General features: G+C 38.0%; 3 protein-coding genes across 7 annotated transcripts; 2 read left to right on the top strand and 1 right to left on the bottom strand.

The window, feature by feature from the left end:
• Positions 1 to 17: 17 nt before the first annotated feature.
• LOC115235138 lies at positions 18 to 8337 on the bottom strand. Its single transcript, XM_029806718.1, has 8 exons — positions 7873 to 8337; positions 3384 to 7419; positions 3032 to 3192; positions 2763 to 2938; positions 2472 to 2682; positions 2254 to 2397; positions 351 to 509; positions 18 to 270 (listed from the first exon to the last, which is right to left on the bottom strand). The coding sequence occupies exons 2-7, from the start codon at positions 7366 to 7368 to the stop codon at positions 357 to 359; spliced, it is 4830 nt and encodes a 1609-aa protein (XP_029662578.1). The 5' UTR covers positions 7369 to 7419; positions 7873 to 8337; the 3' UTR covers positions 18 to 270; positions 351 to 356.
• LOC115235140 (kappa-scoloptoxin(11)-Ssd1b-like) lies at positions 535 to 2215 on the top strand. The gene is made up of 4 exons (XM_029806722.1): positions 535 to 1047; positions 1148 to 1336; positions 1422 to 1625; positions 1909 to 2215. Exons 1-4 carry the CDS (start codon positions 946 to 948, stop codon positions 2086 to 2088), a joined length of 675 nt encoding a protein of 224 aa, XP_029662582.1. The 5' UTR covers positions 535 to 945; the 3' UTR covers positions 2089 to 2215.
• Positions 8338 to 8510: 173 nt separating the features above from the next.
• LOC115235139 lies at positions 8511 to 14927 on the top strand. 5 transcript variants are annotated; one of them, XR_003883989.1, is made up of 10 exons: positions 8511 to 8702; positions 8812 to 8983; positions 9066 to 9371; positions 9451 to 9747; positions 9854 to 9963; positions 10050 to 10361; positions 10562 to 10872; positions 10980 to 11341; positions 11498 to 11589; positions 12630 to 14927. XR_003883989.1 is itself a non-coding variant. In XM_029806720.1 (9 exons), exons 2-9 carry the CDS (start codon positions 8885 to 8887, stop codon positions 11537 to 11539), a joined length of 1839 nt encoding a protein of 612 aa, XP_029662580.1. In that variant the 5' UTR covers positions 8511 to 8702; positions 8812 to 8884; the 3' UTR covers positions 11540 to 12163. The 5 variants fall into 5 exon arrangements, 3 of the variants coding, with proteins under 3 accessions (XP_029662580.1, XP_029662581.1, XP_029662579.1); XR_003883988.1 differs by having other exon boundaries at positions 10980 to 11589; XM_029806720.1 differs by lacking the exon at positions 12630 to 14927 and having other exon boundaries at positions 11498 to 12163.
• The last annotated feature ends 9064 nt before the right edge of the window (positions 14928 to 23991 follow it).

Raw genomic sequence — 23991 nt, 5'->3', positions numbered from 1 at the left:
ATATTATATATGTTTATATGTTTATATATGTTTATACATACACACATATATTTATATATAATAAATTTATATCTAAATGATTTTTTCTAATAGTAAAATAGTCGATCTTTTTGTGTGATTCAGTATTTATATCTTAAATCTAAAGAATATCGTGCATTGACGTAGAATGTCGTATCAGAAGTACAATTTTTGTATCATTATCCACACAGATATCAATCAGTTCCATTCTCTAACACATATCGCAGACTCACGATTGATAGTACTTGCACACTGAAATTATAAAATATCTATAATGAATAATTAATTTTAATAAATATAATATTGATTGTGATATTTTAACACATGCTCACCATGATTTATTGTATTTTTCCTTCAATGTAAGCTTTTATAGCAGTCTGGCACTCCATGGAGCACCAATGCTGAATCAATAAATATGATTCTGATTCAAGCGCAGCATCTAACTTTTTCCGTAGACTGTGACGTAATAGAGCCTTTGTTGCTTCCATAGACTAGAAATGACAGAGATTTTTATAAAAGATATATATAATTAATAAGAGAATTGCAATGGTATAAATGTGCAAATATATCTTTACAATATGCTGTATGAATGCTCTTTCTCAATTATATATATATATACAAGTGTATTTTTATATCTGTTAAAGTATGTATGTATGTGTGCAATATTGTAGAAAGAATGGATTTTTTTCCAATTCTTTTTCCATTTTGATTTATTACACATTATAGCACTTTTGTATCTCTTACAACCGAAGCAGAGAAAACTGCCTGATGTCATAAATATTAACAAGTTTCGTAATTACAAGTCATGTGGGAGTAAATGTGGAATCGAGAATATATTAGCATTATCGCCATTTGAGTTAATATCAATCCCGCGATTGCAACCATCGAATCCAGTGTCTATTCAAGAATACGCACGTCGTTGTAAATATGTTTGTGAAAATCTATCTCCTTATTTCCATGATAGGTGCAAGTGTATATACGATAATCAGCAGTAAGGCTAACAATGTTACATTCAAGTATATGAAGGGAGTTCGTATATACAAATCTGTATCGCGTAAATATTACTCGATCGCTCTTAAAAGTGTATGACATTTCAAATGATAAATCTTTATTGTATTCGTCAAAACAGGTTGAAGGGGAGAGCGATTTACATCACTGTAAACCTTACGAGGTATGCAACGTAGTTCACGACCGATTTTGGATGTCCGGTTTGACAGAGAGACTTTGCCACTGTCCTGATGGAAGAGAATGTCCGTGGCAATGGACGAAAACCATTGATAATTCAACTGTATCACTCAATAACAAATCAATTTTAAAGGTACAAAAAATATCGAGACAATCTGTAAAATATTTTTATAATTGATATTTCTAATAGTCACATTTCTCTTTCCCATCATTGACAGTTTTGCACGCAAATAATGGAACTAGAAATTTGCGCTCATAGACAAGAAGCAATGATGGTATATGGAGAAAGTGATACAAGTAACAACTATATAATACCATACAATGTAACAATAAATTGCATATGTCCGCAAACACATTACTGGAAGCTACAAAAATACACATACGAAGAGCATGGTCTCATTCAAATATTCAAGTGTGTCAAGGTACATCTTGTAATAATAAACATGATAGAATCCATTTTTGCATTTTACAAGATAATAATTTATAGAAATAATCTCTATTATACTTTATTATTTCTGCATGATTTAAGAATCTCTTGTTATATAATTTATACAATATCATATATAAAATTACTGATATTGTTTACGTAAAAAAAAACCAACCGTTTAAGCTATGCAGTGATATAAGACTCTAATTCCATATTTTTAGTTTATTAATTTTCCTTAACATGTTTTATTTATTGAATGTATATTTTTTAATGTGCAGAAAAGAATGTGTGAAACTTTGGAGTTTTGTGGCTACATACGAGCTGATTTATATTCAACGTATTACAGATGCACATGTCCAGAAAAGCACTTATGCATTTTCAAGAATAGGACACAAGTAAATGTACAGGAATTGCTCTATTCTGGGCCAGCTTACATGGCTTACTGTCACCGTTTGTAAAGATACAAAGGTATTACGTTATGATTCAATTAATCTGAGAGAAATTTTTAAAAGTGTATAATTAGATATAACGTATATAATTATATTATATATGCACACGAAATATACATAATTTTAGAAACTTGTTATTAAAATTATTATGTCAAGAAACAACACATAACTTACCTGTGACGATTGATCACTCATAGCTCGCAATGACGGTAATAATTCTACTTGAAACCGATCAGGCCATAAAACTCGAGTAACGAGACCAGCTCTTAACGCTTCGCTCGCCGTTAAGGTCCTTCCACCCAAAAGAAGTTCGCTCGTCTGTCGAAATGTAGATGCAATTTGTTTTCCTTTCTTTCTTTCATGTTTGCAAACAAAAACTTCTTGAAACTTACAATTGCACTGCCCAGTATGTGTGAAAGGGTAAAGACCGCAGCTCCTTCAGCGATTTGTCCTAATTTTCCATAAGGGGTACAAAATGTCGCCTTATCGCTAGCAATTACAAGATCGAAGAGAGGCAACATCGTCACTCCGAGTCCAATCGCAGCGCCTTGTACACCAGCCACTATAGGTTTATTAAAAGTCGCCAAACTTTTGATGAACTCCCTTGAAACAAAAAACAAAAGTTTATAATTTTATAATTATAATATCAGCAATCGTACTAATTCCATATTAAAAATACATACTTGACAGCGTGTGCCAACTCCTGAGCGACAGACCGTCGTTCCTCCTTATTCGTATGCAATAATGCTGAAAGATCGAGACCTTCGCAGAAACTTGTACCTGTAGAAGTGAACAGTACTACCCTGCATTCGTCGTCTCTTTTTAATATTGACAGAGCCTCTCTGAATTCTTGCATCACCTAATATAGCATCAAAAATATACATATATTTAGCAAGAACATTTAAAGAAATAGAGCGCGAGAAAGAGAGCACACATTTATAAGATTATTTACCTGCAATGTAAGAGCATTTCTGATTTTTGTCGATGAGGATGGCGTAAGTATTAATTGTACGAGATTACCATGCCGGCGCACATTTATTTCGTTATTGCTGAATTGACCTTGCGTTTCGACTTTCGTTTTGTTACTATCCAAGTCCGTTTTACTTGCATTCACTGGAATATCCGTAAATCGTGTATATTATTATATAATTCATTCAATTATATATTATATTTTGAATATTCTTACTTATTTTTACAAAAAAAAAAAAAAAAAAAAAAAAAAAAAAAGATAAACAAGGTGATTATAATTTTTTCTTCATTTTAGAAAAAAGGAAATACTATCGTGGAGATATAGAAATTTTTACCTTTGCTTTTTCGTGTAGACGTAACATTTCCAGATCGACCGCCGGCATTGACGATCGAAAGAGCGGTGGCCGCTTCAGCAAGACAAGCGGATAATTCGTCCTCCTCTTTAGAAGAGTTTTCAGCATTATCCGGATCATTTGCCCTGCCGACAAAAGTCACTTTGCTTTTCGCGGCACGCCTGCTCTTCGCCGTTACTTTCCCCGTTACTGCGCCATTCGACGACCTAGTCGTAACTTTACTCGAAACATTATCTTCAAACGTGTGGACATTTTCCTGTTGTTTACCAGTCTTGTCGATCTTTTTGATTTCCGACTTCTTACTGGGACGCGCAGCGACAGTGATCTTCTCGTCCACATTATGAATAGCATTAGCATTAGTAGTCGTGGTAATTGTAGTAGCAGTACTGATGGTACCAGTAGTAGCTGCAACAGAATCTGGGTCAGACTTTTGTACTGTTTTCTTCTTGCTTTTCTTTGCGTTAATAATTTTCTCGTCTTGCGAATCTCGTCTCTTCTTGGCGGATCTCAAGGAGTGAACTGCTCCGTCGTCCGTCTTGGCGGTTTCCGCTGGTTTCTCTGGCGCGTCGACGCTAACTCTGGGACTTCCGGACGCGCTCGAGAACGAACTGGACGAGTGCCTCCTGATAATGATGGACGCGTCGGCCGCGTTTCTAATCTTTGCCGGAAGTATGAACTCCGTAGGCGAGGCAGAGGTTTTCGGTGACGCGATTAGCTCTCCTACCTTTCTGTCCATTTGAACATCAATTGGATGAATCGCCGTTCTTTTCGATCTCGGTGATACTTTCGTGACACCGGCGATCGTCGATGTGCGTAATCGCAATACGGCATTGCGAACTAATTTCTTTCTGATTTTGAGTTCGCGCTGTACCTTTTGCAGGTCCATTACCTTCGCACGCGACTTCGTGATAGGTACCAGACGCTTCTTGTCCGGTTGTTCTACATCGTACAGTAAATTGACGACGCCCTCGTCTTGCAGTAATCTATCTATCTCGTTTATAATCTTCTTCTTGGGTTTCGCGTCGCTAGAAGCACTTTCGGCCGTTCGCTTCTGCGACTTTGAAACAGTCTTCGGGGGAGATTTCTTTGGTGAAGGAGTCAATTTACCTTTCAACCGAACGGATTTTTCACTAGCCGGCATCTTCTGACGCAGCAATCTTTTGACCACTATCTTTCTCTTGGCGATAGGTTGCGAGCCTTTCTTAGCAAGATTCGGTTTCGGACGAGAACCTTCGATTTTATTCGAAATCGGATCTATTTTATCCTCGACCGGTTTATTTGCTACTTCTTTCGCAACAGTTTTCTCATTATTTACAGCATCCGTCAGCGCGTCGCTCGCCACGACATGATTCTCGATCGTCGTGTTCTCATCAGAGATATTTTCCTGCGTTTGTTTCTTACTCAATGATAGTTTACCCCTATACACCTTCTGCCGTTTTATCGTGTTCTGCTCGTGTTCTCTCGCTTTTTCAGTAGGTTTGCGCTTCCTACCCGATCTCGATTCTTCTCGTGTGACTACTTTTTCAATTCCGTGATCTTTTTGATCGCTCTTTTGCGGAGAACATAGGTTTATCTCGACAGATTTGGTATTTGGTTGCGCATTCTCGCTTGCCGAATCCATACCGGCAAGTTCCTTCTCCTCCTGTATGGCGAGTGGGATTTCCACGTCTTTAGACACTTTACCAGGTGCCGCTCGGAAAGTTTTCTTCTTCCGAGGTGAAATCTTCTTAGGTGACGTTACGGGCAACTCAAGAAGTTGCTTCAGCGCCAATTCCCGTTCGACTAATGGATCGAGTTTCGGCGGCCCACTATGATCTGATTGCGATCCTACGTTTGGTGGAGTTTTGCCTTCCTCCGTAAGAGTCGGAGGTTTCAAGATGGACCAATCGGGATCAACATCGCCTTCCAAGATTGCCAATAGTTCCTTGTTGTCGGAATTACTCTCCTTACTCGTTTCCGTTGTCTCATTCGCTATCTTCTTATCACAGTTATCTACCGTCGATTGTAAAGATGCAGAAGGAGGAGAGGAAGGAGTGGCTTGCTGCGGCAGAGGTATAAGCCCTGGTACCGGATTCACCGAGCTACCCGCCAATTTATTGGACAATCTTTGCGTTAATTTCTTCACAAAGAATATGTCCGGACCACGCGGTGAGTCTACAACCGTCTTTTGCTTCTCGCGAAGACGCTCCTTCAATACCTCCGTCACTTCCGCTGGCGATGCTATCTGACTGGTTAAATGCCGNCGGTTCTTAGGAAGCGACGTGGCGATATGCGATTGCGGCGTTTTATTAAAGGCACGCGTCTCTACACTTCGCGAAGATTTATCCGCCGCTAATGCCGGAGAATTCTTCTCACTCCTATTTAATGACTCTGCATCTTGATCGACCGCTTTATTTTTCTTTTGATTTTCCGTTTGTTCAGTCGAATGCTTGATACTCTTCTCGCTTGTATCTACGACATTATGTATCTCATCTGTGGTTTCTTTATTTGAGGATGGAGTCTTATCTTGAACAGATTCATTTGTAACAACTTGATCTGATTTTGCTTCATCCAATAGACTTTTCAATTCGATCTCTACAGTATCATGCACTTTCGAAGTCGATTGCGCATCTTCGTCTGTATTCTCGACACCCCAATCGTCAAAAATATCTTGAATAACGCTTCTCTTCTTCATCGACGACTCCACCGGTATTTCGTGAGCAGATGTGTCATTTTGTTTATGCTCGGTAGTATCTGCAATATCTTCATGGGCATTTTCAATTTGTGGCTGATCTGTTGTAAGTTCTGAATCAACATCTTCCGTGATTATGATTTTCTCATCTATGATAATAGTGATATCATCTTCTTTATTACTAGAACTGATTAGAGTTTCTCCGTCAGCTGCTTTTGATTGAATATTTTCGTCATTTATATCTTTGCAAATTGCAATTTTTTCATCAGTTAATTTTACAGATTCTATATGATATTCATTATTCTCCACTTTGGCCTTGTTATTCTGCTGCTCATCCTGTTCCGTAACTGGAGCATCTATAACTTCCGTTACTTCTATTATAGTATCGTCGCTTTCTTGGCTGTAATCAATTAGATCAATCTCGTTGTCTCCATGCCTGGATTTTTTAATTTCTTTTTCCTGTAAAGTAACTACATTTTCTTGGTTGCACTCTTTATCAACATCCTTTTCATCTAGAGTGACAATAAAATTGTCTGCTGTTGCATCTGTTGTTGTTGGTTCTATAGTTTCTACTACTACAACTACCTCTGCTTCCTCTTGTACTAATTTAGTCAGTTCAGCATCTGTTACTATTGAGCTATTTTGGTTACTGTCATTATCATGTATTTCTCTGATTGTTTCTTTAACTAATTCATGCGCATCATGAACCTGGCCCCCAGCATGTTCATTAAATCTAGATTCATCTAATGTTAAACATTGCTTATCTATACTATCGGATTGATTTGCATCTTCTACTACATTACAGACACTTTCTAAAATATCTGTTGTTTCCTGCTTTACTTCTATTTTAGATTCAGTTATCACAATTTGACTTTGATCTTCCTCAGTGCGCAAAGATTGCAATTTATGATTCGAATCTATTGTTTCATCCTTTATATGTTCATAGATTTTGATCTGTTCCTGTTCTAATGTATAACCTTTTGTTTCAGGCTGGTTCAATTCAGATTCTACCTGATTATTATACCCGGCATCGCTGTTAATATCTTTAACAGATACATCAATATGGCTTGCGTCCAAGTAATCCTCTGTTACGACTTCTACATTGATATTTGTATCACCTGCTACTAATGTAGGTTCTAACGATGGGCTGCAGGCCTTTGGCGAATCTTGGCTACCTTCTGTAGAGGTAGCAGCTTTCACATCTTCATTAGCGATTTGAATTGTTTGCACATTGATATCTGTTGGTATCTCTTCGACTTGAAGAATTTGCATCTGCACTGTGTCCGATTGTTCCATGGTAAAGTACCAAGATACTCCAACTTTATTACTAAATCATACAGTGTTTCCCTGTTCAGCAAAAAAAATTATAATAATTTCATAATAAATTTATAATATCTATATATAGCGACTTGTGTATTTATAAAAAGTGTCATAACCTAGTAAACGATATATTCGTTGCAAATGCCGGTGAAAAATATGAATAAATCAATCACGTTGTTTATACAATATAATTTCTTTAAGAATGCAACAACACCGAAAATTCTCAAATGAAACATAAACAACGATCGGATATAAAAATAACCACACGATCTAACATAATTTTTGATAGCGGTAATCGAGACAATAGTACATACATAGGGACAAAGTTGCGACGAAATCGCGTTATCACGAGAAGTAGCAAGTAGTAGCGGGACTACGTAATCGATAAGGATGCTCGATAATTGTTGCATTATTGAAATTTTTCAAAACGCGAAATTCACAAAGAGGGGCGTTCTAATGGCAGAGAGCAAGTAAGCTTACCGTATAACGGAGATGTGCCCATACTTTTTCGTGATATTCACGATGTAAGAATCACATGATACACCACTGTTCTCGGACCTCGGTTCGGTGATTCGCGTCCGTTCCTCGCACGCTGATCGATCTCGTGAAGGGAAAAAAAACAATTATTTCATGATGAATCCAAACACCATGTTTACAAGAACGAAATCGGAATCACACGCACTACGAACGTCAACTTAAATACTGCTATGTCTCTCGTCGAATATATATATATATATATACGTGTGTTTGTATATGTGCGCGTCGACCTCGCGCTCCCGAAGCAACCTGCGTAGTGTTGCGTTATCACGCGTGAAAGACGATACAATCACATCTTCCGTATTGCGACTTGCGACACGTTCACAGTACGTATCGTTAATTGAACGAACACTGGAATGAACATATATCTCGGCCACGCCGTTCGCGCGCGGCTCACCGACAATTCGAGGTGCGATCGGAAATCTTACTCATAAGGTAAAGTAGCGTTTAATTGACCAATCAGGACAAAGGACCAAAAATTTATTTGGTCTGATTGGTCAATCAAAATCCTACTTTATTCTATGGGTAAGTTTTTCGAACGCATCTTACAACAGTGAACTCGATCGTATGTGGATCACTAGTCACTCACGTGTCCATTGGTGGAAGGCTGCACCGGTAGAATAGAGAATTTTTTGGCGCGTGTTTTTTATGGAAACTTCACCTAATATAATGCTCCGAAAACACGTTTCAGATACATCAAATACCTAATAATCCGGCTATTTCTCTTTTTCTCTCTAATATTGATTCTAAATATTGTAATCTCTACTGCGGAGGTAATATATAAAATTGTATTTTTGTATCTTCAGGTTAGACGCGTAGATTAGAACATCAATCATCTGTCACCATCGAAATAATATTTTTCATTTTTTCATATTTCTATAGAGTTTTGTAAAACCACATAGATACAATATTTATAAAAGAATATGCAACGACGTCTAGCAATCAACGTAACACAATGAGCACTAAAACAAATACACCTGCGAGGATAACTGCTACGAACAAAAAAACTGGAAAGCATCCACAAACTTTGAAAACACATGATGCAGGACATAAGGTCTTACAAAATTCCTTATAATACAATTTCTATCACAAATCATCTATCATAATACATTTGTATAATTCTTATTTCAATGCAGCCCTTAACAGCAAGCCCTGCCAAAGAAGTTTTATTACTCAGTAAAGGGGATATTGTGGAAGTCACGGTAATAAGGAATAGAAAAGCTGAAGGTCAGAAACATACTTCACCTATAATTTCTAGTCCTGGACAGAAAACTGAAAGAAAAAAGTCTGCAACCAGTAATAGTGAAATACCACCAAGCTGGGGTTCCATATTTGGAGAGCAGAATTTATTATATATGAAAGCACAATCCTTTAAACATAGCGAAAATAAAGATACCAACAAGAATTCAAATTCTGAAAGGATACAGCAAAATGGATGTAATGTGAGTATTATACATTAAGTATGATCTTAACATTTATAGGTGTTTTCGATTTTGTATTTGAATTATTTCTTATATTTAGCATGTCCAAAAACATACTGGTACAATTTCATCCAAAGGAATATCTTCTCGGGAGAAATCGAGGAAGAATTCACAAGCCTCATGTATCTTTGTTCAAGATCGTGCCGTACAATGTCCTGAAATATCCAATAATACCAATAGATTTGCTGAATTTAATCCAGTACATACATTAAGCTTTTTAATAAAAGAATTAAAGGATTTAGTTATGAAGAAAGATGATAGAACTTGTGAAATCTTTACTGAAATAGAACAAGTACTGTTCAGGATACCTGTAAGCTCTGCAAAACCAATATCTGAGGTATATAGTGTTTTGCAATTTACATGCACTTATGAACATTGCATGTTTTATAAGTTTTGTCAAATTTCCATTTTTATTATATATATTCTATTATTTATTTCTATAGGATTTGAAAATAGACACGCTAGAAGCTGGTACACTTCAATTAAAGGAGTCTAGTAAACAAATGAAGGCTTTGTGCAAATCGTGGGTGTTAGAACGAGAAAAATTTCAAAGGTTTGATGTACAATACATCAATAATAATGGGGGAAACCAGGAATTTAGTTTCAGTTTTTAAACTTTTCTGTTTTATTTCAAATCAGTTTAATTCGAGAGCAAGATACACAAATCCAGGAAGCAAATCAAAAACAAAAAGAGGTTGTACTCCATGCAGAGGTGCTTACGCAAAAATTGGCAGAAGTAACTCGTGTAACAAAAGCTAAAGATGAAGCAATATCAGCATTAAAGCGACAAATTGAAGACAATGAAAGAATAATCTCAGATTTAAAAGTAGAATTGACTAAGCAAACAGAACTTGCACGACTTAACGAATATCTGATAATGGATAAAGATAAACTTTCAAAATTGTCTTCTTACAAGGATACGTTAATCATCGAATATCAAAAAATAATAATGTTAGTATTTTTCTGTTAGTTCTTTGTATATGCATGTGTCTCTACAAATTTTTGATGTCATTCGTGGATGCGCAATTTTTAATGATAGAAATTGCACAACAATCAATGAATCCATCACAGTGAATTGAAAAACATATTTGTGACACTTATCTATTTAAAAATCATATATAATCGATGTATTATCAATTTATATATTACAGAGATCTACAAAATCAAATTGAAAAACTCAAATTAAGAAATTTAAATGAAGTATTTGCGAACGAAGGAAGTACAAGCTCTCAAGTATCGGCTATCCAAACAGGGCTCGCATATTCATCTCCTACGTCAAGTTTTTCCGGTCACTCTAATAAATCCTGGCACGATTTAACAGATGTTTCTACAGTAGAACATGCCTCTCAAGAACATGTTACCCTAAATAAAGACATACCCATTAGAGATTCAGCCCGTTTGGAATTTGTTAGCTTACTCGACGGGGAATCATCGCATACTATAATCCCCGACCACAATCAAGGCAAGTCTATTTGAATTTACTTTATATAATAGCGAAAATGTTATTATTAAATCATTTCGATTCATAATTTAGGTCATATATTATATTGTATTATATTATATTGACAGTTATGAACGATAAAGGAACAGTAGTGCATAACAATAATAAAAATAATATTTTTCCTTATCGAAATGTGAACGATGTGATTCCAAAAAAATGCTTACATCATTCCTCAAAAAAAAGGCATAATAAAGAGAATATGTGCAAAATGAGAAAGTTTTCCAGATTTGAGGAAAGACAAAAAGATAATACAAAAAATTCGTTTTGTCGTAATACATCGAAAATTCTTGAAAATGTTACAGCTACTAAACCAATGGTTTCTGACATGAGGAAGCAAGGATATGATATACACAATAGGATACCTGTTAATGTACCGAGTCCATTACGGGATTATCCACATCCTGATTGGAGTGACAGTAGTTTACCTAGCGTTAGTACGGCTTCCGGCTTAGATATGGTGCCATCGAACGATATTTAAGAAACTATATGTTTAAAATAAACAACTCTTGCAAAGTTTTCCCATCTAAAAAATTACTAACGTATTTGCCAATTCACTGAACATGTACAAACTTATATCTTATTGCAGAGCTGTGATAAGCAGTCATACAATACACATTCTACTTCGTAATGAAGTCTACAAAAGCTAAAACGATTTCTACATTAAGTGAAATTGAGTAGGTTAGTATAATTAAGATATGTACAATATTAAATATACATTTTACATGAATACACACATTCCTGTTAAAATAATAGAACATAAAATTTTTATCTATATCTTTTCTATGTTTTTGCACACATATTGAAATTGTTTTTCACATTTTATTAATTTAATATTAAAGCATAGACTTGATAAAATTCTAAGACCCAAATTATAAAAATATGTAGACAGTCAAAAATATATATTTTTCTGTAAATATATAAAATTTTTATTTGCAAATTTATTCGTAGTGGTATCATACTTGTCACGGTATCAAGATTTTAACATATATACCTGCATTATATTACGAATTAACTATGCACATATAATATGTTTCAATGTATACACTTGCTTTACGGAGAACAGGTCACGAATATAAATTTTACGCACAAGAACAAGATGTATATATAGATATATATATATGTATTTTTTTTATCACATATGTATATATACAAGTAAAGTATAATACTTATAATATTTTGTAAGTTTTAATAGGATTAAAAGGGAACATTTTTTAATACACGTAAAACATTCATCAGCTTTGCATGAAAACGTCTTGAAATACATTTTATATTCGTGTTTTCCAGTAAGCGTGTGGTATGTAACTTTTTCTCCTGTGAACGATTCGCGGTTCTTTTTCTTCTGAAGATTTTTAATTACTCGAGAAAAATGTTTATCTCTCTGCTAACGGCTAATAATATTACGAACAAAGTCCCAACGATTCGACACACGCGAAATAAATAACTTAGAAACGAAAAGGACTTCGCAATTTTGTTCGGATGAGAAAACGGATACGATGAAAACGTACGCGATAATGTTTAAAAATCTTTTTATTTATACACACTCGTACTCTCTCACAAGGGAATTTTCCTCGGTTTATCTCTTTTTTTTTTTTTTTTTTTTCACAAATTTTGTTTTAAATTACCTAAGGGCCGACCCCGTATTTTTTTTTTTTTTTTTTTTTTATAAAATAGTAAATCACATGTTTCGCCAGTCGTTTAATTTTGATTATTAATTTCAGGCTTTCAAATCAACGCGCGCACTACCCTCCTCCTAGTCTTCTCCTCTTCGTTTTCGCGCGCAGTCGTAGATTCGATATATCGATACCTCCCTTCATACCGTTCTCGACCAAAATGTCCAATTTTGTGGCGCGGTGCGACGCTTCGCTTCATCCGTACGAAGAAAATTCCGTCGCGATTTGAGGATATTTGAAGTTTCCTTCCCCCGGATACGTATACTTTCACGTACAAGTAAGTACGGTTGTTGTTCTCTTAGTACATATTACAGAGGCGTTCTAAAAAATGTGAATTTCATTTGATTCGTCCGCCGGTGTTCTCCCACGACTATATATGTTTAAATTGTCTCTTTTTAACGTATACTGTCAAACGTATCAGATCGTATCAAAAGTCGCGCGTTTCCTCCAAGTTAGCGGAAAAGAATTCTCGATTAAAATTTAATCGATCGTAATATTTTTTACATTTGCAATTGTACCTTAGATCGCAATTCAAGAGTTTGCCAGGAAAATCTCGAAGGATAGATTTTATTATTCATTTATATATCTCGATGACCTAAATCGCCAAAACTCCTCTTGATTTGCAATAAATAATTCGTATAATCCCAAATTCGTCGGAGAATCGTGAAAAATCGCGAGACTTTCGATACAACCTGTATATGTAAAAATCATGTAAATAAAAAATACGACGATATATCTATACTATAATAAAAATCGTGCACAGTGTTTTATCGGATGAGAAAACTACCTCGATAAAACACTGTAAGTTGATCGACCAGATAATACAACAGCAATGACCGTTGCCGATGAAAAGACATGTCTTGTACGCAAACATTTGCCATGTAACGACTTCGCATTAGCTAACTTTTATCTCTTGGATGGATTATATATTCCGAAGTTGTTTTTATCAACGAAGTATATGAAAAACTAAACAGAACTGCAGCTTTAATTCTGTCAACGTTCGCTCGAACGCCGAAATTTCTGCGAAGAGATTCTGATTAAAAGAAGGATGCCCCACGTAAAGTCGCGTGACTCTCGACAGTGTTCGAAGTAGCTCTCTCGCGCCGTTTAAATAATATAAAACTCTTATTCCACGTTTTAATCGCGTGACGTTCTTTCCGTTAAATTTAGAGATTATCTCGAAAAGAAATCGCACGAGACGCGAGCATTCATTGGAATCCCGAATCGAACGATCGTTGCGTATTTTAATCTCGCGAGATTCGATCGATGCTTGTTCAATCGGTCATCGTTGATTTAAATTACATTGGAGCACATCAAAGTCTGTCGCGCGCACGCGAAATTACATCGATATCTCGCTCTTCGTTTGATTTTATATCTTGCGTATGAAATAGCCGAAAGAATTAATACGTCGGAGAGAAAAATATTTAACACACACGGTATTCGGCATGGAAACCTTTGCGTAAGTATGTACGTGTGTGTGCGCATTCGTATACCTATTATTATTTTCTTTTTTTTTTTAGATAAATACATATGTACATTTTGTGTCGATCGTAAAGTTAAACGCGTGCATTCGCCTTTGGTACCATTTGCTTCTCTTCCTTTTTTTTTTTTTTTTTTTTTTGATTTCCTCGCTTCGAAGCGCATACACATCTCGCGATTTTGAAGATATTCGGAATTAACTAGCGTCAATGTATAATATAATACAATCGGTGCTGTGAAGACAACGGACGAATGGAACGCTAACTATATCTATTTGGACAGGCCAGCTCGTTTCGCACAATTTCGCAGAAGAGTGTCTCGTGAAGAAATTAACACTTTCGTAATTTTTGATGATCGCGGATTAACGGCCGCATCTCGTCGCACGGTATAATATCACTAACATATGTATACGTATCGTATAATGCGTATATTACAGTAGACGATCATTCGTGTAGAAATCGTAAAATTGTGAGTCGATTAAAATGAATCTAGCCGACTTTATAATATCCTAATTAATAATCTCAACTATATAATTATACGCCCAAATATATAGCTCAGATATCGGAAGTGATAGTGGGCTGTTGTAAAAATAAAAATTTAACATTTGTCATCTTGAGGTTGCATGTTATGGAAGGACATGTTTTATTGTTTTATTGTACGTTATATACTGCTTTGTTCGGTGTAAAAATATAAAGCATTTCGATTACAGACTTCATACGTACGGGCGTTGCCATTGTTACGGAGTAATCGGCGGCTATTACGATAACTTGTCTCATACTTTCCTGCAACTTTGTCTTCTTCCTTGACGTAGGATTGCGTGCGTCCGTTCAAAAAAAAAAAAAAAAAAAAAAAAAAAAAAAAAAAAAATATCGACCATTAAAAAGAAGTAATACGCGAAATTGTAGGGAAGCACAATTATTACAATTAAACCGCGAAAATTATTCCTAGATAATTAGAAAAAAATTAAAACGTGTCGCGATGCGAGCATTTTTCTTTTGCGCTTAAAATCCGATTGTTGAAGTTCTCGCGAAATTTTTTGTTTCTTAGATTTTGAAAATCCTCTATTTTAATTGTCCTTCGGACAATAATTATTACATTCTAAAAGGGGACGCAATTACACACGGATATTAAAAAAAAATAATTTCAGCTTTATGTAAGCAATCCTACTTCAAGAAACAGTCCCGAGTTCTCGTTCGTCTAACAATGGCCCAGACTATGGAGTTAATAATTGCTTTCATGTGGCAATGGTAACAATATGTGTGTATAACAAATATACTTAGAACGGTTTCACTTGTGGTATTACGGTTCTCTGCAATAAATCATATTCATCTGTTCAACTGCTGCTGAATAACAAGGTATGCGGAGTAATATATGTAGATACAACGCGACCAACTTTCTGCATCGCTTTCTGTCAAACAAAAGACAATTACTCATATAATTATCGAAGAGCGAAAACGACTTTGGCTACTTTTTTGTTTTTGTTCTGTGTCTTTGGACTTTGAATAAAGCTTTCCCCCTTCGTAAAAAAAGGTAGAAATTTAAAGAAATTGATTTTCCCATACATACACATTTCTGCATACAAATTTACCGGAGATTGAAAATTTATCATTTTTTCTCCCACACAATCCATTTTAATCCTTTCAACGGAGAATTCTTTCATAAAAATTAAGACTCTATCTCGTTACAGAGAGAGAACAAACTTCTTTCTAATTCTCCACATCCGGCACTTTATTATATCATTATACTTTATTCCGCGAAAGATATTAAAAGGATTATTTCTCCAATCGTTCTCGTAAGCTACTCTTGCAAGCTATGTTTATCATTCGATTTATCAATTTCTTTTTTAATTCACTTTTTTTTACGGGGTTTCTCGGACACCGAGTGCCTGTCTTTTTGACGCTCCTCCGATTATAATACAAATAAATCACAAAAGTAATTGTCCGGAAAGCGACGCAAAACTTCCGTCGATGTATGGACTTGCTGCAAGTAAACACTATACACTTCCTGTTCGTGCCCCCCAAAACACGACGTTCGGACTTTCAAACGACTACTATTTGCAGTCTACTAGGCGCGAGATACGCAATATATTTGTGTGTATGTGTGTGAATTATCATTATTATTATTCTGACGAACATTCGTATGTCTTTTTTTCTCTCTTTCTCTCTCTCTCTCTTTTTCTCTTTCTCTCTCGGTCACTCTCAAGAATTGTAAAATTACAGAACCCGTGGTTCTCTATTTACACACACACACTAGTGATTCCCATTTGTTTAATCGTTTAGCGTATACCGAGAAACGCGTACGCGAGAACGACATAGTATTGCGACACACGTGCGTTAACGCGTCTGTCAAATTTCGATTATGTAATTTCGATCGACAGAGTCACGACATAACACATCGCCGGACGGGCAGATTTCTCTCTCCCCGGGTTTTAATTGGTCCGGCGCGTCCGGTATACGAGAATAATAATAATAATAATGATAATGACGCCGCGCAATTGTACATTTCCGGAAGTTAGTTATCCGTGCGTCCCAATACTTTACCGTCTCTCATGTAACGCGCATCTATATATAATACGTATAACATTTTTTTGATTAAGTGACACGTGTCGTGTAACCGCGTGCAATCTCACGAGGGAAACCGTCTTATTGAAAAAGGATGAAAAACATTGTGGCGCGCTGAAGAGTCGAGCAATCCGTGTTAAAAGACCGATTTAAGATCAGTCGGAAACAGTGGGCTGAGTTTTTTTTTTTTTCTATGTCGTTGTGTTTGCGGAAAGTAATTAAAGTCTATACAACACAAGAGAGTATATGCGTTCGATGAAAAAATCACTCGCGTATTTCAAGATTAAGGAAATCAGGCCGAATCTGCGTTCGGTTCGCGTTGTAATCTATAACGAATGTTTAAATACTACAGTCGCATTTGCAATCAGAAAGATCGAAGTCGGAAGCTGATCAAACATCTTTTTCACTTTCTAGAGAAAATTATGGCAATACACACACGTAATATATATATTAAAATTCTTAATGCGTATATGTGCTCACACGAAAAATTAGTATTTCTCGCGTGTGATAAATATATGAAGAGAAAAACACACATATAAAATAAATCGAGTTAAGATAAAGTAAAATACGCAACGCTATTATCTTGTCGATAAAATTGTTTCCGGCTTGTTCGAAAACCATCTTTCGGGATTGTCACTTCTTTGCATTGTCTTATCGATACGTCAGAAAACGACTTGAAAACGGTCATTAAAATGTAAATATTGTTATTATTATTATAATTATTATTGTTATCACTATTATTATTATTATTATATTATTCATATTCTCTCTCTATAAGTCACACTGAATTACGTATTCTTTGGTAGAGCGTGGAAGATGCCTGCAATGTTCTCGGAGCATCTGTACGATGATCTATTTATATTAATATGTATATATGTATATTTTGTGTATGTATCATGTGTCATAAATTTGTAGCGATATTTCTTCAATGTAAAGAAAGTCACCATGATCCTTCGTATTTGATTTCCGCTTGGCGTAGTTTAAAAGTTCCTGAAAATGTACGTATATACATATATATATATCTATGTAGATATTTGATTGCCGCGACGCGTCAGCTCACGTTTTCACCTATGCGGATTGGACGTGGTGAGATTTCACTTTTTACTCGTCAATTATCGCCCGTGCAAATTTTTTACATGCCGCGACTAACGTTCGTAAAAGATCATGGCACACCGCTACGTATTAATCGATCGATCACATTTTCTTTTTGTCTCTTGTTCACTATATACTCTCTGCACAATCGCTTTACAAAATTATATATACAATTGTATCTAACTTTGCGTATACCAAACGAGCGTTCGTTAATTGCGTATATTACGAGTTGAGATGAGAATCAATAGTCGAGAGCTTTTAAGTCCGCAAGAGGGGAAAAAGATTTATAAACCGACAATCATATCGTATCGTAAGGAAAGCAATCTTAAATTGAGACGATTATTAAAGATATTTTTTAAAAATCGAGCTTGTGCCTTATATGAAGAAGAAAAAAGGGACGCTTCTCGATATAAGGCAAGCTTTGATTTTTGGCTCACATCAGTGATAATTTATTCCTTTTACACGTAGAATACGTATCGTCGTTAACGCTCGATAATTGTATTTTTATTCGTATAACCATCGAATTTATCGATTTCGCAATATCGAAGGCGCTAATGTTATCGTGTGACTGGATCTTTCAAAACGTCAATAATCAATCGAAGATTATCATATAAAGAAATATATATATATGCATTAGATGCGTAATATGCACCAATCATGATAGATGCACTCTCGCAATATCGATATCCGTATACCTTCGTTCTAACGCGATGAGAGGACGGGAATTTTAAAGAAACATTTAGAATGTTCAACGTTCCTAACAAAGGCAATATTCATAAAAATCGCTTATTTCGCGCTACGGCAAACTATTAATGATTCAGCTATCGGACACCATCGCCTGTGCGAGCAGACTTATGAATCACTCTGTAGAGTATGTCGTTACTCTCCTACCATACATTTCTTCCTGACTACTCGCGCCGCTGTTCCCTTCCATCCTTTCTTAGGAGTCCTCTCCTCTCTGTGTGTACACCTCCTCTCCAGGTTTATTTCCACTCTTTGAGAGAGAGGAGGGGCCCGTTCTCCGGGCTACCGGCACGATACACAAAAACGGTCAGGCTCCGATTCGAAGGTCGGCGAGCGTTTCATTGGCGTAGCAGGTAGCTACGATTAAAAAAAATAAAACGAGATACGTTTTTGAACAGGTAAATAGTCGGACAGGCTTCAATGCACAAATGCGCGACGCGGCATGCCTCGCAAAAACAAAGCGCAGCGGTGGTCCGTTTGTATCGTCAATCATAATGATATCTCATAAAATGGAGACTTCAGATTTATCACATCTCTGAAAAAAAAAAAAAAAATCGAAGAAAAATATCTCTCTTTATGATTATAATTTAAAATAACGCGTTTAGTGGACTCGAATAGTCGAGTGCAACTGTGATCTTTATAAACCAGTTCTCTTTAGAGAGAATTGAACAAATTAAAATCTAAATTTCATCTCTCAAGTTTCTGAGCGATTGCTTTACATTCTGCCGTTACTTTTGATTTTTTGATTAGAGATTCGCGAATTTAAAAAGCGAGGATCCGCGAGATACGAATCCCAACAAATCGATTCATCATACTGTCATCGAAGCATTTTTTTACGAGCGGAGGACGCTTTCGACGATAAAGTTAAATCCAAGGGGCAACAAGTTGTCAGACACGTCAATCCCCTATGTCATACATATGTCGTGTCAAATTACACAATACGAGAATCGATAAGAATATCGCGTTAAATTTTTCGGGATGGCGTTACGAATAATGCAACGTATAACAATGGACTATATATAAATATATTTGTTGTGTGTGTGTGTGTGTGCGCGCACCAATTGTACGCTTTGATTAGCAGCGATGGCGAAGCTTGACAAAGGAAGAGAGAACGATGGATCGTGTTCGATTAATAAAATAATAAACGCGTCTCGTGCTATATAACGGGCGCGCGATATGCGTCGCGGTGTCAATTTTCGCGTTTCGCGCGTCCCGCGAACTTGGAGATGAACGGTGAACGCGCGTAGTAATAAAACGATTAACGTTTGCGGCGCGCGTTTTGCGAGCCCGGGCTAGCGATTAACCTGTTGCTGTTGGTTTATTCATCCCCGTCCCGGAATTGGGTGAGACGCGCGACGAAACTACAGCGAAACCCGGCGAACTAATCTACTAGTATGCAAACGCCGCCGCCGGCGAGGGTCCTTTGCATAGCAGTCCTTCGCCGGTCCGGCCCGGCGACTCGTAATAACAGCCAGACGGTAGTAACTACTAACGCACATACACACACATCGCACGCACGCAGTGTCCCGTCAAGCGCAGGCTACATAACGCCGTCAAATAGCCGCGAAGCTGTTGGTGACGATCTTGAGAAAGCCTTGCTTGGATCCTTAATTTTTAAATATTTTAGCCTTTTAGCCCCCTTCGGTACCAGATCAGTAGTTGCTAAAAACTTGTAAAGTCTTGAATTTATTGATTTTTTTAAAATCACTTCTCTTTAAAGAATCGAGAAAATTAATTCAAATTTTATTTTCTCATGTTCTTAACAAGCTTTACACTCAATCTTTCGAATCTTAAAAAGTAATACAGACTTATAGGAAAAACAAAAAACTCAAGTCTATTTTCTTTTTTAAAATTTTTAAATTTTGAGAAATTTTTATAGAGAGAGGAAGGGCAAAAAACTAAAGTTGTTATCTCATTTCCTCTTTTAGCATCTTTAAATTTTTAGAACTTTAAAAAATCTTTAACATGTGGATATATTTAATGGTACAGAACGTGCAAGTTCGCGGTGAATTCTGGCTCGCTAATATTATTTTTATAAAATGAAAACATGTATTTCTCTCCTTTGTTTCCTTATAAAAGTTTGTATTACAGACTCTTTTATAGTCTGTGTAACAAACTCTTCGAAAAAAAGAGACTCGAATTTCCATTTCAATTTCTTCTTTAGAATTGGTTCTAATAATATTTTTATTTATGAAAGTATTTAGACATTATTACACATACTCACATTGGTTACACGATACGATGTTTTTACATCACGTATGTACACGCATCTAAAAGATGATTTTTTAATCTTTTTGAAAAAAGAAGCTCAAGTGGGTAATTTTATATAAAAACAGAACATTAGTAGAATAACGACAAACTGTGGCACTAATTTAATATTAGCGAGTCAGGATTTACTTGCGTTCTCCAGCCCTATGGTCCAGGAGCGATATACGCAAGAGAGAGAGAGATACGAAAGGAAGTCGACTGGCGTGGCACGCGGATCCGGTCTTCCTATCTCGGCAAATTTCGTCGTGCTTGTTTAGATTTCTCCGTTATGCGTTACATAATCTCCCGGTGACTGGGTCCCTGGGTAGAACGACAAAAAAGGGGAAAAGAGAGAAAGAAGCTACGAGAAAGAACCCGCGAACACACGCGAGAGACCGATGCGCGGGAAAGGGTGGACGCGCGAGGGGAAGGGACAAGAAAGAAAAACAAAGTTCTCTCTCGCGGAGAGCAGGAAGTGGGTTCGCGTAAAAAAGAAAAGCCCCGGCAGAGGCGTCCGCGAAGCGACCGGAGCGAAGAGAGCGGAGTGGAGTAGTAGGCCAAGTGGCAGCAACTTCCTCGGAGCCGCGATTCTCTTCCGAGAGACCGTGGGATGGAGAGAGAAGGGCCAGATGGAGGAAGAAGGAGAGGAGAGGCACCTTTTATTTCGTTCGGAGTAACTGTCAGCCAGGCATTTCGCGGAGGCAAAATAAAGTATAAAGGGTGTTCGCACACCGGTGCACCGTGAGGTTTATACGATCGGCACGAGACGCAGCGAGGGCGACGCCGGGACCCCTCGGCGTCTCGATCAGTGGTGGATCTAACGTGCGCGGGGCCCCGAAAGCTCCACTAACAAGGAAAAATCTTGATCCCGAGCGAAAAATCGATGTGAATCAATGAATATAAAATACACATAATTACGAATAATGCATAAATACCAAATTAAGTGTGTAATTAAACATATTCATGAGAGAAGAGATCGCATTTTCCACAATTACCACGAATAGATAACTGATTTTTTTTTAAACAATTTATTCATGTCTTTTCCCCCGAGTCGAATCTAAACCGCTTAAAATAATGCCCCTTTCAAGAAATTCGCCGATCCCGATCGTCCTCTCTCCCTCGCTTCTTTCTTCCTTCTCGCTCGTCGGCATTGAGCGTCTCTCTCTCCGGTCCTTCGCGCCGTCTTCTCTTTCTCTTCCACGATATCTCCCCGTCCCACCATCCTCCTCTCTATCCCACGACGTTCGCAGACGCTTCTGGCAGACGAAAGGCGTTTTGTTCTCAACTTCCTCGATCGCGCCTTCCGGAGCGCGCCGCGTGAATTCGCGAGGGTCTCAGCAACGTGCTGCATTCGGTTGCATTCATCGTAGCCGTGGATTCTCCACGTCGAGGGTAGAGTCGGCTAATTTTGAACACGAGATGTATTAAGGTTCCTTCGCGATTCTGCGAATCCTCCGCGATCTTTAGCGTCGCGCTGGAGATATTCGGCTGAAAATAATTCTCTCGCCGCTGAAGAATCAATTCGACATATATCGAAATATCGAGCCGAATCTTTTCGTCGCGTTATACCTTTTAACGAGATTCGCGCGGCGGTAAACACGACGAGATGCACCGATAGATGCAATCGCATCGGAATGTTTTTTTCAAAGATCCTTCGCTCGTTCTTGTCGACGAGGAATTTCGTTCACGTGGCCGAGAGCCGCGAGAGGGGCGAGGGTCCCGGAGAAAGAGAGAGCCGCAGGGGAATGGGGAGGAGAGGGAGCGGGGGGAGGGGGAGGGAGCACCTCCTCGTTGTGGCTGCGCCACACTCATAAGGGCCGTCGCGACGATCGTCGTGCCAAGTTCATGAACCTTGAACCCCGCTTTTGCCCGTCGACTCGTTTCGAGAGATGCCCGCGTGACTGACGATCTGTCGGTGATTAGGTTTTCGGCCAGCTAATGCCGTTCGCCTCGCTCTCTCGCTGGACGCTCTTGCTCGTTGCATACGTTGAGATCCGAAACGCGCACGCCGATGAAATGTTGTTTTTAACTTGAGACAAAATAAAATATGTTGCAACTTCTCTCTTCATTATGCTATTTATAATTCACATAAATTAATTTGAAATTTGAAAATTAGAGAAAGAGGATATATAAATGTATTATGCTTCTTATGCTTCTATACAGGTGGATTTCATATTTCATTGCGACATCTCGTTATCTCGATGCGCGGTGAATAACGCTTTTCGGTCTTGGATACATGTAGAGTACGTTCGCGTACTTGACCTACGTAACGTAAATCCACCTGTATACGTCTTCCAGATCCGTCTGGCGACGCGGCTCCATCGAAAAGAAGCACGACGCGATGGCCTCGAGAAATAACAGGAACGCCGCGAAAACAATGACGTAAGGAGATACGGGGTGTTTAATCTCGGTTTGACTCGGACGCACGATCTCCTCATCCCGACATTGTTGACCGACGAGTTCATCCGGGTCTGAGAAAATTACAGACGTCGATTAAATCATATCGATATTTTTTCCTCTTGTCATATATTTCTTTATTTCTTTATTTAAGGAAGAGTTGTGTAGACCATCCCAGAGTGTGAATCAGAGATATCTCTTACATGGGCTCCCCGTCCCGAGCCCTAGAAATCAGTCTCCACAGCCGCTCCTGCATCTTCATCGCTTACGGCGCGGTTCGGCGGGTTCGGCGGGATGGACCCCAGACCGCGAGATTGAGAAACGCTGGTCGTGGGGAACGAGACGGGCCGACTCAAGGCCGCACCGTGGTCCCACTCCCCCGCCAACCACCAAGTCCGAGTCAAGGGCGTTTCTCCCACCGTTCCCGGCCCCGAGTAGTTATGAGCAGCCGAGGGGGACCCAAGAGAGGATCTCGTCTCTCTCTTTCTTTCTCTCTCTCTCTCTCTCTCTCTCTCTTCGCGATACCCCCTTGGCGTCCCCTCTCATTCCGGCGTGCCTCCTCTCGTCCTCCATAGCGATTCTCTTGCCCTCCCCCTCTTGCCTCCCCCGTCTCACTTTCGCCTCGCGTGGTCCATATAGCGAACGCGTAATTTTCCCTCTCTCTCTTCTTCTCTCGCTTCGTTCTCTCTTCGTTCTCGCTCCCGGTTCCCGTCTGTGTTTTCGCGCGACGGCGACGATGACGACCGACTCTCGGTTTAACTACGCGAAATTTCATATTGCCATCGCGCGGAATGCCTTTTACGAGCGTCCTCATGATCCGACCTGCGCATAATTATCGCCGACGATTCGAATCGAAACCGCAATCACGGCGAGGTCAGATTTCGGTGTCG

This window comes from Formica exsecta, unplaced genomic scaffold (genome assembly GCF_003651465.1).
Source record: "Formica exsecta isolate Colony F162 unplaced genomic scaffold, ASM365146v1 scaffold211, whole genome shotgun sequence".
NCBI lineage: Eukaryota > Metazoa > Arthropoda > Insecta > Hymenoptera > Formicidae > Formica > Formica exsecta.
This window is presented reverse-complemented; position numbering and strand designations above follow the sequence as displayed.